At 46.0% G+C, this 16,440-nt stretch overlaps 1 protein-coding gene across 1 annotated transcript; it reads right to left on the bottom strand.

Annotated features, from left to right (window-relative positions):
- Window positions 1–249: 249 nt before the first annotated feature.
- LOC128797848 (myosin heavy chain, skeletal muscle, adult-like) lies at window positions 250–15,765 on the bottom strand. The gene is made up of 38 exons (XM_053960752.1): window positions 15,545–15,765; window positions 15,312–15,455; window positions 15,064–15,220; window positions 13,118–13,145; window positions 12,905–13,019; window positions 12,727–12,819; window positions 12,531–12,594; window positions 12,336–12,434; window positions 12,127–12,230; window positions 11,889–12,027; window positions 11,141–11,259; window positions 10,893–11,042; window positions 10,174–10,344; window positions 9,334–9,643; window positions 9,095–9,174; window positions 8,757–8,844; window positions 8,545–8,662; window positions 8,107–8,230; window positions 7,884–8,020; window positions 7,524–7,779; window positions 6,492–6,734; window positions 6,037–6,213; window positions 5,806–5,951; window positions 5,628–5,718; window positions 5,150–5,539; window positions 4,872–4,998; window positions 4,576–4,694; window positions 3,915–4,111; window positions 3,444–3,627; window positions 3,192–3,357; window positions 2,902–3,026; window positions 2,446–2,754; window positions 2,142–2,345; window positions 1,750–1,875; window positions 1,485–1,655; window positions 1,293–1,397; window positions 1,055–1,150; window positions 250–464 (listed from the first exon to the last, which is right to left on the bottom strand). Exons 1-38 carry the CDS (start codon window positions 15,749–15,751, stop codon window positions 309–311), a joined length of 5,835 nt encoding a protein of 1,944 aa, XP_053816727.1. The 5' UTR covers window positions 15,752–15,765; the 3' UTR covers window positions 250–308.
- Between the last annotated feature and the right edge of the window lie 675 nt (window positions 15,766–16,440).

Here is a 16,440-nt window from a genome sequence, read left to right as displayed (position 1 = left end):
AAGAGTCACACCTCAGTCACTAAGAAAAAAAGAAGGGATAAGTAGTCAGGAACTAGATGACAAAAAGGCTGCATTGTGACAGGTACACAGAGATTGCAAGACAAAACTGTGCAAAACAGCAACAAAAATGGTAATAAAGGTCTAACCAATAAAACCAGAAAGAAATGAAAAGTTCTGCTCATGGTATGCACACAAGGAATCTATGGTATTTATTCTATAAACACTAAAACAGTTAAAAACACAAATGCAGAAAGAAAGGGTTCACATTTTGTGCAGCCCTCAGGTCACTTTGATGCCTCATGACATCCTCACTCTTCCTCTTCTATCTTCTTGCCATGAATGTCCCGGCTCTTGGCTCGGAGCTTGTTGACCTGTGACTCTGCAATGTCAGCCCGCTCCTCGGCTTCCTCCAGCTCGTGCTGGATCTTGCGGAACTTGGAGAGGTTGACATTGGACAGCTCCTCCTGTGAGAGGAGAGGGAATCAGGGCTCAGGAGCACAGGGCAAGGCTTTCACTCCTGCTGCAAGTCAGCCTTATGGGGCTGCAAATATCCAACCCCCTCCCACCACTGCTCACACACCAGCCTCACACAGAGCTCCTCATCCTCCCCTTATCAGGAGCTTGTCCTTACTGGGACAAGCACCACCAGAACAGTGTCACAAGTGAGGAGCAATTTCATGACTTCAATTTATCATTTCTATACTTACTCTTACACTACATTTCTGTATGAGTTATTGGGTTAAGAAGACCCTGCAGTCTTCTGCTGCTGATTATTGGCAGACATGCAGAACTTGTAAGTCAGTGGGTGTGGCCCCTGGGTTTGTTTACTCTGGTCTCCTGTGTGAAACAGGCTGCAGAACTTCACTTAATGATTGTCCCTGACCGCAGGGTGCCCAGAGCTCACCAAGTCCTCATGACACAAGAGCAAAGCAAGGCCAAGACAGTTGTGTCGCGGGAGTTTCTTTCATACCGCTCTCCTGGTATTCAGCCTCATTCAATGTGTGTCCTGCACCAATGGAATGTGGCATTTCCCCTTTCTCCAAGCAATACTTACAGCCTCCTCAGCTTGTCTCTTGTAGGATTTCACTTTCATTTGCAGCTTGTCCACCAGATCCTGCAGCCTGAGGACATTCTTCCTGTCTTCCTCAGACTAGAGTGTTTGACAAACAGGAAAGAGAGTCAATTCTTGGTTCTGCACCATGTGAGGTTAACAATTCCCCTTGGGGATGGTGTGTGCAAAATGTGACTCACTGTGAGAAAGGCCTGTGAGAGCAGGAGAGCTCCTGCCTTACCTGGTAGGTGAGTTCCTTCACCCTCCGCTCGTACTTGCGCACGCCCTTCACGGCTTCAGCGCTGCGCTTCTGCTCAGCATCAACCTCCCCTTCCAGCTCCCGCACCTGCAAGGACAAGCCCATCCCTGCAGCTTCCCTGCCAATGTCTCTCCAAGGACACGCTCACTCACGCACAGCCCCAGCCCTACACACCCTGGCCTCCAGCTTCTGGATCTGCTTCTTCCCTCCCTTCAGTGCCAGCTGCTCAGCCTCTTCCAGGCGGTGCTGCAGGTCCTTCACCGTCTGGTCCAGGTTCTTCTTCATCCTCTCCAGGTGGGCACTGGTGTCCTGCTCCTTCTTCAGCTCTTCTGCCATCATGGCCGCCTGATCAGAGCAAAAGGTCAAAGCCATTTTGGGGCTGGAGATATTTTGGGGAGAGTACATTCATCCTCAGCAATGCCAGGAGTGCCCAACTCACATCTGTGATGGCCTTCTTGGCCTTCTCCTCAGCATTGCGGGCTTCCTGGATGGTATCCTCCATTTCACCCTGGATCTGGGAAATGTCCGTCTCCAGCTTCTTCTTGGTGTTGATCAGGCTGGTGTTCTGTGCAACCAAAAAGACAGGATTGCTACTGTCAGACCAAATGCCTCCACATCAAGGCCTGAAAGTACAGCTAGAGTTTAGGAAAGTCTTTAGTGCAAGAGATTTCTTTAGCACTGGAGCAGTAAACCAGATATTGAGAGCTGGCTGGAGAGGACATATTGCAGCCACTTCTTCAAATGTTTACACAGTAATCACTTACAAGATGAATAACAATTTAAGCCTTTGTTATCACTTGTGAATGACAATCATTTCCAGCATTGCCTGACCTGGGTGTGGAGGAGCTGGGCACGCTCAGTGGCATCCAGGAGCTCCTGCTCAGCCAATTTCCTCGACCGCTCCGTCTGCTCCAGGGCTGCCCGGAGCTCCTCAACTTCAGCCTGCAGCAGGTTTGCTCTGCGCTCCACCATGGCCACCTGCTCCTTCAGGTCATCCTGTGTCCTGAGAGCATCATCCAAGTGCAGCTGAGTGTCCTGGAAAGAGACACAAGGGAAATTACAAGGCATCAGTGGCGGTTGAGTGGCAGAAATGTCAGGGATCTCTTTTCTCTTTCTGTAGCTCAGCTGAATGGACCTTGAGCACAGCCTGGGTGTTCCTCAGGTTCTTCTGTGCCTCTGCAGCCTGGCGGTTGGCATGGCTCAGTTGGATCTCCATTTCATTCAGGTCTCCCTCCATCTTCTTCTTCAGCCTCAGGGCTTCATTCCTGCTCCTGATCTCAGCATCCAGGGTGCTCTGCATGGAGTCCACAATTCTGAGGTGGTTCCTCTTCATCTGGTCAATCTCCTCGTCTTTCTCTGCTATCTTCCTGTCAATCTCAGACTTCACTTGGTTGAGCTCAAGCTGCAGGCGCAGGATCTTCCCCTCCTCATGTTCCAGGGAGGCCTGGACAATTCAACACAAAGAGTGTCTTACTTTCTAAGTAATCTTTTACGCAGGTCCACATTAAAGGTAAGTTTGCTTTCCTCTTCTCTCTCCAAAGGACTACACCCATACTCTTGGTGGGACATAATTTATTAGCATTGTCTGTACCTCAGCTTCCTCCAGGGAGGCTTGCAGTTCCGATTTCTCCTGCTCAACCTGCTTTTTGACTTTCTCCAGCTCATGAATTGCCTTTCCTCCCTCTGCAATCTGCTCCGTGAGGTCGGAAATCTCCTCTGTGGGAACAAAGATCAATGGCATGGTCAGGCACAGAGCAGAATGGGAAGGGCCCTGTCCCACCCAGGTGACAGGCATCCCTGCAGACCTGCAGGCACAGACCCATGAACAATGGTGGTGCTGGCTGAGAGTGAGAAAGGCCAGTGAGGAGCAGAGGGACTTACGCTGCAAGTTCTTGTTCTCCCGCTTCATTGTTTCCAGGTGGTCCAAGGACTCCTCATAGGCATTCTTCATCTTGAACAGCTCCGTGCTCAGAGAGCGCGACTCCTTCTGTGAGGCCTCCAGCTCAGCCTGCGTTTCCTCATACTTCTGCTTCCATTCTGCCAGGATCTGCAGAGAAACGGGCTGTGAGTAGGGCTGTGGCCATCACGGGGCCGTGCTCTGGCCAGGAGTGCTGGTGCTGGAGGCCAAAAGACCTTGTCAAAGTTCTTCTGCTTCTTATCCAGAGCAGCGCAGGCAGCATTGGATCTCTCCACGTCAATCATCAGGTCCTCCACTTCATTCTGCAGCCTCTGCTTTGTCTTTTCCAGGGAGGCACATTTGGCATTGACAGCCTCAACATGTTCCTCTGCATCCTGCAGGCGCTGGGCCAGCTTCTTCCTGGGAGGAGACAAGCAAAGTTGTACATTGGAAGGGCTTGGAAGGGCATCAGTTCTGCAATGTCATAAGAGGGCAGGTTTGTCATTTTGAGGTTTTTTTAGGCAAGCAATTTCACAGCTATGTAAGGATTGATCCTTTGCTGTGTCCCCCCGCTCTCCCATTTTTTACAAATACACTATATCCTTGCCTTTGTCCCACCCTTGTCTTAACCCACTCCCAGAGATTCCAAATTCCCTTGACCAGTTTTGGTCCTCTCCAGTCAATTGCCATCCTGCTTCCCCACGTACTTGGCCTCCTCGAGCTCCTCCGTGCGCTGAATCGCGTCCGTCTCGTATTTGGTTCTCCACTGGGCCACTTCGCCATTGGCCTTGGACAGGGCTCGCTGCAGCTCCCCCTTGGCCTCCTGCTCCTCCTCATATTGTTCCCGGAGCAAGTCACAGTCGTGGCGAGCGGACTGCAGGGCGTGGGCCAGGGCGTTCTTGGCCTGTAGGGATATTGGGTTTGGTTAACTTGAATACTTGTCTTTAAATGCCTCTTCAATGTGAACTTGAAAGTGAAATTGGAATGAGACTCTAATTGGGCAAATGTAGAGCTTGGAGCTGGTGAAGCCCTCATTGACACTTTCTGGAGCATCAGGAAGCATTATTGACACTTGGGATTGTAATCTGCTGTTGGTATATATGTTCTGACATGTGTGGCTGAATCCTGTCTTAGAGGAGATTATCAGAATCTCATGGAAGAATCTCATGTGGATGACTTCCTCCAGCACATACAGCATAGTGCTTCCTTCCCTGTCTACTGGAAGAGTGAGGGGCTGTGCATTAGTGCTGTTCCCTCCAGTCCTGTGTGTGTTTAGGGAAGGAACACTGAAGCAGTTGAGTGTCAGACAGGATTCTATAAATGCTTTTGGGGGTGATGTTGGCTGTGGAGAGTAGGGTACTTCCAGACCTTGATTTCTTCCTCTAGATGTCTCTTCAGTTCCTCAATCTGTTGGGTAAATCCTTGCTTGCCCCTAGACAGCTGAGAAATCAGAGCATCTTTCTCCTCCACCTGGCGGGAATATTCACCTGGAAAGGGAAAGGGAAAAAAGGAAGTAGATTGTTCCTCCTATGACAATTTCTGCCTGTAAAGCCACATAACCTGGAACGGCCTGGAGAGCTCATACCAGCTGCCACCTTGTACTCTCTGGCTCGCTCAGGCCATGCAGGTCCTGCCATTGAACTTTGGGGAGGAGGATGTCTCACCTGACTCTGTCTGCAGACGAGCTCTTTGCGTATTGAGGTCGTTGATCATGCGCTGATTCTGCTCCTCCTTCGTTTTAAGCTCACTCAGCTGATCTTCCAGTGTGCGGCACATCTTCTCTAGATTGGCCTAGGAAACATGGGAAAGGAAAAGAAATGATGGTCTGCACTCTGCCTTGTTGTTATCACAGTCGGGATTTTGTTTCTGGGAATGTGTGTGGAAGAGGCGGCTTTTGTGCCACACTTTGTTCCTGCGAGCATTTTCTCCTGCAACTCCATACCTTGGCTTTGGAGACAGACTCCATGTTGCTGGCCAAGTCGTCAATCTCCATCTTCAGCTCACTCTTCTCCTTCTCCAGCTTCTGCTTCACGCGTTGCAGGTTGTCGATCTGCTCGCCCAGCTCAGCTGTGCTGTCCGCGTGCTTCTTGCGCAGGGCGGAAGCCGTGGCTTCGTGCTGCAGCGTGGCCTCTTCCAGGTCACGGCGCATCTTCTGGAATTCTGCCTCACGCTTCTTGTTCATCTCCACCTGAGCTGCTGTGGCACCTCCTGCTTCTTCCAGGCGCTCGCTGATCTCCTCCAGCTCCCTGGACAGGTCAGCGCGATGCTTCTCTGCTTTAGCGCGAGAGGTTCGCTCTGCCTCAATTTCCTCCTCCAGCTCCTCAATACGGGCCTGCAGAACACCAGGGACCCTTCACACCCGTGCCCTCTTCCTGCCTGAGCTGAGCCTGAGCAAGGCAGGGGGAGGAACAGAGACTTGCCTGCAGCTCCTTGATCTTCTTCTGAAATTGCATGCCCAGGGCTTGTTCATCCTCGATCTTGCTCTGGATCTGGCTGATCTCAAAGTCTTTCCTTTGGGCCAAGTGAACCGTGTTAGAGCTCAAAGAAAAGAGACAAGTGCTGCAGCCCAGCACTCAGGAGTCCCAGAGCCACACTTACTTCTTCAGTTTCTCATCCAGCTGCTGCTTATCATTCTCCAAATCCATGATGCTGTCCTGGGCCAGCTTCAGGTCTCCTTCCAGTTTCCTCTTAGCTCTCTCCAGGTCCATGCGCAGTTTCTTCTCTTGCTCCAGGGACCCTTCCAGCTAAACACAACAAGACCATCAGGGCTCTGCCAGCCAGGCTGGACTCCATACCTGTCCTGTTCCTGCTCTCTGTCTGTGTGCTTACATCATCCACTTGCTGTTCCAGCTTGGTCTTGGCTTTGGTCAGAGTATTGACTTTGTCTTCCTCTACCTGCAGGTCATCCAGGGTCTGCTGATGGGCCTCTTGGAGGGCTTTCTTTTCTTTTGTCAGCTTGGCAATGGTCTCATCCAAAGCTGCCATCTCCTCAGTCAGGTTTTTCACCTAAAAACAAGAGCAATTGTCAAAATTCAGTGGAAAACAGGCTGGCTTATTAGCTAAATTTTCCCTCTGCTGTGCTTAGTCAGATGTGCTTTTCCTTTCACTTCTTAGGTCAGGCCTATGATATGTTTAAAAGGTAACATGTGTTTAAAAGGCAACATGTTTACATATGTTACAGGTTACATGTTTTCATATGTTTAAAAGGTAACATGTCCTTGGGTTGTTCTTTTGCTCACAGAAACTTTGACTTTTCGACCAACTTTTTGACCCCTGTGCTTTACCTTGTTTTCAGTGGCATGTTTTTCCTTCTCCACCTTGGCCAGTGTTAGCTCAAGGTCATCAATATCTTTCTTCAGCTCTGAACATTCATCCTCCAGCTTCCTCTTCTTGGCTGTCAATTCAGCATTAATTTCCTCTTCTTCTTCAGCCCTTTCAGTCACCTCCTTAATTTTGGCTTCCAGCTGGATTTTGGTTTTGATGAGCTGGTCACACCTTTCCTCAGCATCAGCCAAGCTATCTGCTTCCTGGTGGGTAGACAGAAATTTGTGGGTTCTAATATTTTGAACTTTATCTGCTCTGCCTCTTTTATTACTGAGAAACAGCTGAACCTGACCTTCAACTCCTGCAACAGAAGGATCTTGAGTGTTGTCTACTGGGAAACCTTTTCATTTGGAATTAATATTTACTCCAAAGTTTTTGTGCTTCCTAAATATGTCTCCCAGGGTTCCCAGTGGTATGAGACTGCCTCATACCACCCTCAAGCAGAATGGAATACGGGTTTCTTCAGTTCCTAGTTGCAGGAGGAAGAATGCCTTGGAGTATTTTCCTCATGGAAAAAATACGCAATAGCTGCTTCCATTTAATTGATTATTAATCTTCATAGTATTTGAGCAATAGAAGCTTTATGAGAATACTTTAGTGGAGAAAGATTTGTTTTCTTTGGTCAAATTTTTTTTCCTAATTGAATTTGGAGGAAAAGTATGTCTTTCTCAGGTTTGCTTTTACAGTGTTAAACAGAAACACTGTTTTGAAAATTATTTCTCTTCCAGCTCCAAGTTCTCCACAGTTCAATACACATTGGCTGGTGTTACAAGGCTCTTTCCTCAGACAATAGGAATGGTAAGTGCCATATGAGTCTGCCAGGACTCTCACTAAGGCCCAGTTCCTGCTTACTCAACATTAGAGTGCCTCAGAGTATGTGATTTAGACTGTTTTCTTCCACCCATTCATTCCTGTGAGTCTCTTTGCAGGACAAGAAGCATTCTGACAGTATATCATTCTTTTTCCAGGGGGAAATGAACAGTGGTACTCACAGCCTGCACTTGGAGCTGCAGGTCATTTTTCTCCTGCACCAAGGCCACCATTTTCTCCTCAAGCTCCTTCCGCTTTGCCTCAGACTTTGCAAGCTCTTCCTTGGTTTTCTCAAACTCCTGTTTCATGTTGGCCATCTCCTTCTCAGACTCTGCACTCTTCAGCAAGGGCTTGATCTTGAAGAACAGCTTCATCCATGGCCAGTGTTTGACATTCATGAATGAACGAACATTGTACTGGATGCAGAAGATGGAGTCCCTGAAAACAAATCCACATGGTTATTGAATATCCTGTGTTCAGTCAATTTTGACTCAATTAGCCAGCTACCATTAGAACATAACAAATGAGTGAGAAGTACCTACCTCCGCTCCACCATTCTCTGGTACTCCACTCTCATCAGGAAGCCTCTGCACCTGGCTTGTATCATGGTCATAATCTCTGCCAGTTTCTCATCTCTCATCTCCTCTAGCACACCTATCAGTCCAGCTTTGAAGAATACCTTAAGAAAGGCAAGATTGTAGTACATCAGTGTTGGGTAGTGCATTACTGGGGCGCACTGTATTTAAATACAGAACTTCATTCTACCTTGGTGTGACCAAATCTGTACTGGGTGTGGTCAACATCAATGGACCCAAGAAGCTTCTCTGAAGCCTTCTTGTTATCCATAAACTGACCTTCTGGAATAGCACTGGCATTAAGTACTCTGTATCTGTAGGAGAAAGCAGAACATTAACAAATCAACAGTTCTGAAACCATCACTGTGATTGAACCTCACTGCCTACTCAGCAAAGGCTGAATGTATTAGAGAGTGCATTCTTTGAAGACAGTGCAAGACTTGAAAGACACTGCAAGAGAGAGCAAGAACCATTCATACCATTAACTCAGAGTCCAAGTGAATCCTCACAATCAGCATAAAATAAATCATCAATTCACAAAAAAACATGATAATGTAAAATGTAAAGATTGTTAAGATGATCAGGCTCTTCAGTTTGATCTGAATTGGCAGAAATGCAGGACTCTTACCTCTGTTTGAAGTCAGCATAGAGGACTCTGCTGGGGAAGCCTTTCCTGCAAATCCTGATCCCTTCCAGCACGCCGTTACAGCGCAGCTGGTGCAGCACCAGCTCGTGCTCCATGGCACCTGACAAATACCACCATTAGTGACTACCCTGCTATTTGACACTCAGGAGAAGAGCTTCTGCTGGTCAAGCTTTCCTCCCCTTGGTTTGACTTACCAGGTGTTTTAGTTTCATTTGGGATGATGCACCTTACAAAATGGGGGTGAGTGCTTCTCAAGTTAGCCATCAGCTTGTTTAAATTCTCCTGTGAGATTACAAGGAAAAGTTCAGGTTTAATCTAGTAAGGACCTCATGCCTATCTATGATGTGCATAAAAAAAACCTGATTCTTTCTGGGTCTTGAACTGTACGAAATACATGATTATGTTGGTGTAAAAAGAGTATAAATATGAATCAGTCTTAGTGAATTACAGGCCTGTCTTCTGACTGCAATTTCACTGAATTCCTATTTTATTTCAGAAGATATTTAAATGAGGAAATAAATTCTGCTCTTACCCTGAAGAGAGCAGAGACAGTCTGGAAGGAAGAACCCTTCTTCTTGCCTCCCTTCTTGCCACCACCACCACCACTAGCCTCTGCAAGTCACAGAAAAGAAAAAGAAACATTTTTTTATTATTGGCAATTTGTTACTGGATACTACAGAACACAAAGCCACTTTATATTTTTAGTCTTTGCAGCTTTAACTCTAAGAAAACTTTGTTCCACAATAAAAATACAATTTCCACAAAACTGACCAGCATCTGCTCCACCATAGTTGGCAAAGAGTAAAGCCAGGGTCTTCACAGATGATTTCTGGTACAGCCCAATGACAGTTTCATTCAGAGGGTCCTTGTTCTTCTCCAGCCACCCAGTGATGTTGTAGTCCACTGTGCCAGCGTAGTGCACCAGGGAGAAGTGGGCCTCAGCCTTGCCTTTGGCAGGCTTGGGCTTCTGGAAGTTGTTGGACTTGCCCAGGTGCTGGTCATAGAGCTTGTTCTTGAAAGAGGTGTCAGTTGCCTTGGGGAACATGCACTCCTCTTCCAGGATGGAGAAAATGCCCATGGGCTGGGAGAAATCACAAGAAATGACAGGAAAGGTTATAATGGAAATGTTCAATCTCACTTTGGTTGGGATGTTCACCTGCCTGGTCTAGTGGAAGGAGTTCCCTCACCATGGTAAGGGATTGGAACAAAATGTTCTTTATCACCCCTTCCAACCCAAACCATTCTGTGACTCTATGACAATAACAAGAAGCATGTGCTATGAACATAAAAGTCTGCATGAAAGCCTGGGTTTACCAGGATTTGTTCTCAGTCAAGGAGTTTATTTCTGCCATCCCTTGCCTCCCTGCACTCTATCATCATTGAACTGGTAGGAATGGCTGTCCAGTTCACATGAGAATTGATTGTAGAATTGGGGGAGCAATGATAAAGAGAAATATATGGGGAAAACAGCTACAAGGGGCTCTGTAGTTTGGGGATGTCAGGTGATATGATATTTATTTCTCAAATTTGTCTGTGGACTTTGAATCTGACTGTACCTCAGAAACATCACGGAATTTGAACAGCCATCATATACATGCAAGAGAAAGGTACCTTCTCAATGAGCTCAATGCAGGCAGCCAGGTCCATCCCAAAGTCAATGAATGTCCATTCAATCCCCTCCTTCTTGTACTCCTCCTGCTCCAGCACGAACATGTGGTGGTTGAAGAACTGTTGCAGTTTCTCATTGGTGAAGTTGATGCACAGCTGCTCAAAGCTGTTGAACTGCCCAAAGCAAGGAAAGGTGCACAGGTTCTCAAGGCGTGCCAAAACCCACAGGCCTTTGCTGCCATTCTCCTAAGGCTGTTTGAAGTTGAAACAACAGTCCCAACCCTACTATACCATGTGTTTCTAATCTAACACCCACTGTCCTTGAAGAATATTTTCATTATTACTTCACAAATCAAGCCAAAAGTTACAAATATTTTTCACTGTGCTACTCAGCTGCAAGTCTTTGGTAAGCTCAGTAGCTCCATGGTGTCAGTTCTGTGAGGTACTGGATGCTAGAAACCACCTCAGTGTCCCACCCAAACATTTCCCTGGCCTCAGAACAATAATCTGGGCATTTTTGTGCTCTGACACAGAAGTCCTTGCATCATCGCTGCATTGACAGAACAGGAAACATGCTGTGAACTTGCCCAGACACTGCCTTAAAAAGAGCTTCCAACCCTTGGCCCATAGCTGTGTGAGCCTTAGTCCTCTATGTGTTTCTGAGTCCTCCTGACCCTTCCCTGCCCATCGCTTGACTGTGGTGTCAAACCCTTGCTCCTTACATCAAAAATCTCAAAGCCAGCAATGTCCAGGACACCAATGAAGTACTGCCTGGGCTGCTTCGTGTCCAGCTGCTGGTTGATGCGAACAACCATCCACAGGAACATCTTCTCAAACATTGCCTTTGCCAGTGCACCCACTGCATTGTTCACCTAGAGCAGAGGAGACAGGACTGGAGATACCTCTGAGGGGCAAAGAAAAATGTGCACATTCTCCTTGAAGTTGTGCATTTTCAACTGTCAGATGTTACCTGTGTCACGTTTTGACCTTTGGTCACGTATTCATTCCCAACCTTGACTCGGGGGTAACACAAGGCCTTGAGAAATTCAGCGGAGTTTAGGCCCGTTAGGTAGGCAGCCTTGTCAGCCACTAGAGGTGGAGGGAGAGAGAAAAGCATTTGTTTATGGACAATCTCTAGAATTCAGGTATTGTGAACAACTTTGCTGTTCCTGTTCTAGGAATGGAAGAACATTTATCTCATCCCATACAGAAGGCAATGCAAATTCTGGACACTATGGGTGGTCGTCTTTGAAAGCAAGAACAAGTATGGCTTGGATAGGAAGAGCTTGGACCTTGAATTTCCCAGAAGAAAAACAAAAGCCTCTAGCAGGACATAAGGCAAGGCACATTCTCTTTCTGTGGGAAGGGGATTTCTGGGTAGCACAGCTTGCAGGACTTATTTCATCAAAAACACAATTGCCCCTCAGGTTGTCTTAGTGCTTGGAAGTTTTCAAGAGAGAAAGATGGATATTCTGTGTTAAAATTTAAGTTCCTGCTTTCAGGCAGCATGATTTTGGGGAGCCACCATTGGATAGAATAATGGAACTTCTCGTGACTAGGCAAGCGCCTCTGCAGTTAGATGGACCAGGGGCAAAAAAGGATTTCTCAGTGTTTTATGTGGAGACTTGGGCAACTGCAGTGTGCCTCTGGAGGCTAACATATTGCCTCTGGAGGCAGAGAAGGGCTTAGCACAAATCAGCCCCTGAACTTGCTGCTACCTTCGGTGCCATCAGGCTCTGCCTGCTCCTCTCGTTGTTTCTGCTTGAACTTCAGGTTCCCATAGTGCATGACAGCCCCTGTCAGCTTGTAGATGGCTGTTTTCTCATCTGCAGTGAAGCCCAGGATGTCAATGGCACTCTGCAGTCAAAATAATGACTTAAAAAATGTGTCCTCAGTGGGTCAGAGATGTCACCCTCAAGACATGCCCAGTAGGGACCTTGTTGCTGGGTTACTTACATCTGTGGCCATCAACTCCTCCTGGTCATCAATGCTGGGGACAGTGACCTCCCCTTGACTCACATAGTGGAAATCATAGGGGTTGGTGGTAATGAGGAGCATGTCTGCAAAGAGGAAGAGGCAAGGCATAGGTTTACTTTTCCAGTCAGGTGAGAGAGGGAACTGTTCCTCAGTGATCAACCCCAAAAAGCCATAATGCTCCTTCCTACCAATTAGCTCTGGCTTCTTGTTGGACATGATTTGATAAAAGATGTGGTAGCTCCTTTCCGCCTGGAGTTGGAAAGTGACTCTGGACTTCTCCAGCAGATCTGGCAAGGATGGTAGAAAGAGTTAGAACCTTCTGAGAATGTACCTGGATGTGGGAATTTAGGAAGGGATGGGAGCAATCCAGGAGACTCTCTTACAAGTTTCAATGTCAGCAGAAGCCAGTTTGCCTGTGGCACCAAAGTGGATTCTGATGAATTTGCCCTGTTAAGCAGAAGCAGCAGCAGCAGGTCAGCCTGGAAGTGTTCTGCTGACATCTCCTTTGCAGGAAGAACTGCTCAGGCATCGTGTGTGCTGCCATGATGGGGGGAGATCTTATGCAAAGCAAAAACTCACAAAGCGTGAGGAGTTGTCGTTCCTCACGGTCTTGGCGTTTCCAAAGGCCTCCAGCAGTGGGTTGGCGCTGATGATTTGATCCTCAAGTGTTCCCTGCAGGGACATAATTATTCAGTGACTCTGTTTGGTTGAGAGAGCAATGACAGGCCAAGCATTCCGTCTGTCCTTCCTCACTCACCTGCATTTTGCCTGATGACTTATCCTCCTTCTTCTTCTCTCCACTGGCTGCAATTGTTGCAAAGTACTGGATGACACGCTTTGTGTTCACAGTCTTCCCGGCCCCGGATTCTCCGCTGCCAAAGGCAAGAGAGAAGCAGAGGGTGCGTGGTCAGGCAGGAGGTGCCCTGGCACCGGGCAGCCCCGCAGGGACCCGCGCAGGGGGTGTACGTACGTGATCAGGATGGACTGGTTCTCCCGATCTGTGAACAAGGCAGAAAAGAAAATATTATTATTTATGCACTTGCAATAGGCAGCTGATATCTTTCATAAGCCCATATGCCTTCACCCGTTTTGAATATTTTCATATTCCCAGCTGCAGGTGGGAAGCTGACATCTCAACCCTCTTATGGTGTCTGGTGTAGCACATATGCAGTTCTTTTTCTGGATAGTCCCTTCATGTCATACTGTTCATTTTGTGTATGAAAATGATTCCAACTAAAGATTAGTTTTGTAGAGTTACTGATTAAATAGTCTATGAGTAAGCTGAATTGAACTGGAGCATGTGCTTCTCATAAAGTTTATTACATAGGAACAACCACTCCTGATCAGTCCACAAGACTCTCTAAATTGTTTTTATGTTGGTTTCCAATTAGTTTTTGATGAAATAAAATTACAGGAACATCATAAACATGTAGGAACCTTTATCAGCATAGTCTGCTCTATAATACTGAAATTTTGGTACTTCCAGAGCTAGAATTAATGTATCTCTTTTCAATAGCTTGAGCTGAGTTTGTTTCCCGCAATTTCATCTGTTTGCTTTCTTAATCCATGCTCACTTATTTTTGTGTTCCATTGTTATGCTCCATTTTTGAATCACTCAATGAGAAAGGAAAAAATATGTTCCTGGTGTTGAGCTTGTTTCATCATGTACTCTGTCTTTTCTATTCATCTTATCTTTGTCATGCATAATTTTATAAAGTAATAAAAATCTTCTTTCTAGAGCTACCAGCACAGCCTGTCCTACGTTTGGGAAACCTTTTCATCTTCCTCTTGACCTGTTCCACTTTACTACATTTTTTTGTGAAGAAGGAAGCCTGAAATGCATACAACACACCAGGTGCAGATACCCCTTGCGCATAGTAATGCTTTCTGTTTTGGTCTCTATTTCTTGCTCAGTGATCTTCAGGTTTCAGCTTTTTATTTTGTATATTTATGATCCTTGAGACAAAATTTTGAAGCAGTATTAGAAGACACTTATAAAAATTGTTAGCAATGAGGGTTTTTCCCCCAGTGGCATTTGTTTCACACTCCTGTTCACAAAAATTTCTTGCAACTTCACTGAATAAGTACTTAATGTAATAAGGTCCCCCTGAAATTCTTCATTATTAGACTTCATTTTTGCTGACCTTAAGAACTCAGTCAAATCAGAAATATTTTCATCACTTCCACGTTATTTAAAGAAATGTTGAACAGTTGAAGGCCCAGAACAAGCCCTTTGAGACCTGCCATTCAGACCAATTTTCAATCCAGTTCACCATCCACTTGTCCAGCCCTCACTCCCTGAGTTTGCTTATGAGGATATCATGAGAAACAGCATCAAAACCCTTGCTGAAATCCAGGTAGACAATATCCAATGCTTTCCCCTCATGTCTTGATGCAGTTATCCCATTGTAGAAAGAAATCAAGTTGGCTAAGCATAATTTCCCTTTGGTGAATCAATGCTGATTACTCCTGATCAACTTCTTGTATTCTGCATTCTTAGAGATAGCCTCCAGGATTAGCCATTCCAACACTCAGGTGAGGCTGACATGCCTGTAGTTCCTTGGATCTTCCTTTTGCCTTTTTTAAAGACTTGTGACATTTGTTTTCTTCCAGTCCTCACACAGATCTCCTGACTGCATTGCCCATTCCAAGGTGAATGACAGAGGACAAGATATGATGTCCTGCAGTTCCCTCAGCACTTGCAGGTGCATCCCGTTTGAATGAACGTGTGGATGTCAGGTTTGACTAAATGATCTCTAACCTGATTCTCTTCAACCAAAGGGAAGTCTTCATCATTTCCAATGACAAGAGAGCATGCACCCTCACAACACTATTAACTACTTTGCGATTAAGGGACTTTTTCTCCTTTGTGAGTGTTTACAGCCAAGTGATTTTAAAGAAAATCATGGAACTCACCAGTCAGCATGAACTGATAGGCGTTGTCAGAGATGGAGAAGATGTGTGGAGGGGCCTCCTGGCGCTTCTTGCCTCGGTAGGCCAACACCACCTCGGGGTTGTACACCGGCAGCCACTTGTAGGGGTTGACAGTGACGCAGAAGAGACCCGAGTAGGTCTGTGAGGAAGGGACACAGCACGTTGGCTTCCCCTGAGCCTGGCCCAGCAGCTCCTGAGGCTGCCCAGAGGAAGCTGCTGCTGCCACTTACGTAGATCATCCAGGCTGCGTAACGCTCTTTGAGGTTGTACAGCACGGCGGGTTCGTGGAGGTGGGTCATCATGGCCATGTCCTCGATTTTGTCATACTTGGGAGGGTTCATGGAGAAGATTTGATCTTCTTTCACAGTCAGGGTCTGCCAAGAAAACAGAAAGATCCACATGTGTCACCTAAAAGCTCAAAGTGGGGATCAAATGTTGTTCTTGAGCCTTGTTTTTGACTCACCTCTCCCCCTTCAGTCTTGACAGTGACTTTGCCCGATTCCCTGCTCTCAATTTTGCCTTTCACAAAGGATTCTTTGGGATGTACCACAAAGACAGATGTCTTGGCATCGAAAGGTTTGTTCTGGGCCTCAATTCTCTCCTTTTCCGATTTTCGGAGGTAAGGAGCAGCCTCCCCAAAACAGGCTAAGTCAGCATCTGCAGAGGCCATGTCTGCACTTTACTGAAGGCACATCAGCAGCAAAGAACCCTGTGGAAGAAAAGAAATGTAACATGAATAGATCGTTCATGTACCTTGCTTGCAAGGACAGCTTTTCTAATGCTTTAAAACTGAGCGCTTACTAGAATTGTTAAAACTACCAGAAGTTTCCTTCCTTGTGTTTAAAGATTTAAACCCAGAAGAGAAAAATATTGTTTTATCCTTAAATTATATATAATAACACTGTAAAAATTTCTTTTTTGTCTTATGGTACTGTACAGATTTTACTTTGGCTTTATGGATTCTAGTATCATATTTGAGAATATGAAATATGTTAAAGGAACCTTTTTATTCTAATATAAAATAATAAAAAAGTATAGATAGAATAGATACTATAGCCTTAAAAGTAGATGGAAAAACTTTGTTGGAAACCAGTTTCAAAAGAAAAAATATATATTCATAATATGCAATAATGGAAATACCTAATAGCTAGATCCAGTGCACTTACCTTGAAACCTTTTGAGTAGACAGGGCAGAGCACTGCAAAGACTCTTTTATAGAGTCTGGTTGGCAGGTGCTCCGGATTCTTCCCCTTTCTTCGGTCAAAACATTTTTTGGCAAACATTCTTTGGCAAAGCATTGTCTGGCAAACTGAACTAAGGGCATAGTCATTTGATTTAATAAGATATATTTAGAAATGT

The sequence above is a fragment of the Vidua chalybeata genome, chromosome 19 (genome assembly GCF_026979565.1).
Source record: "Vidua chalybeata isolate OUT-0048 chromosome 19, bVidCha1 merged haplotype, whole genome shotgun sequence".
In the NCBI taxonomy this organism is placed as follows: domain Eukaryota; kingdom Metazoa; phylum Chordata; class Aves; order Passeriformes; family Viduidae; genus Vidua; species Vidua chalybeata.
The sequence above is the reverse complement of the archived record's forward strand: the minus strand, read 5'-3'. Positions and strand labels throughout refer to the sequence as shown.

Bases quoted from the DNA above. Each gene is read 5' to 3' on its own strand.
- LOC128797848 (XM_053960752.1), bottom strand. From the start codon at position 15,751: ATGGCCTCTGCAGATGCTGACTTAGCCTGTTTTGGGGAGGCTGCTCCT. The intron at 12,028-12,126 runs GTAAGTAACCCA...TTTTGACTGCAG, and splicing joins AGGAGTTGATGGCCACAGAT to AGTGCCATTGACATCCTGGG. The intron at 1,876-2,141 runs GTCAGGCAATGC...TTGGTTGCACAG, and splicing joins CCCAGCTCCTCCACACCCAG to AACACCAGCCTGATCAACAC.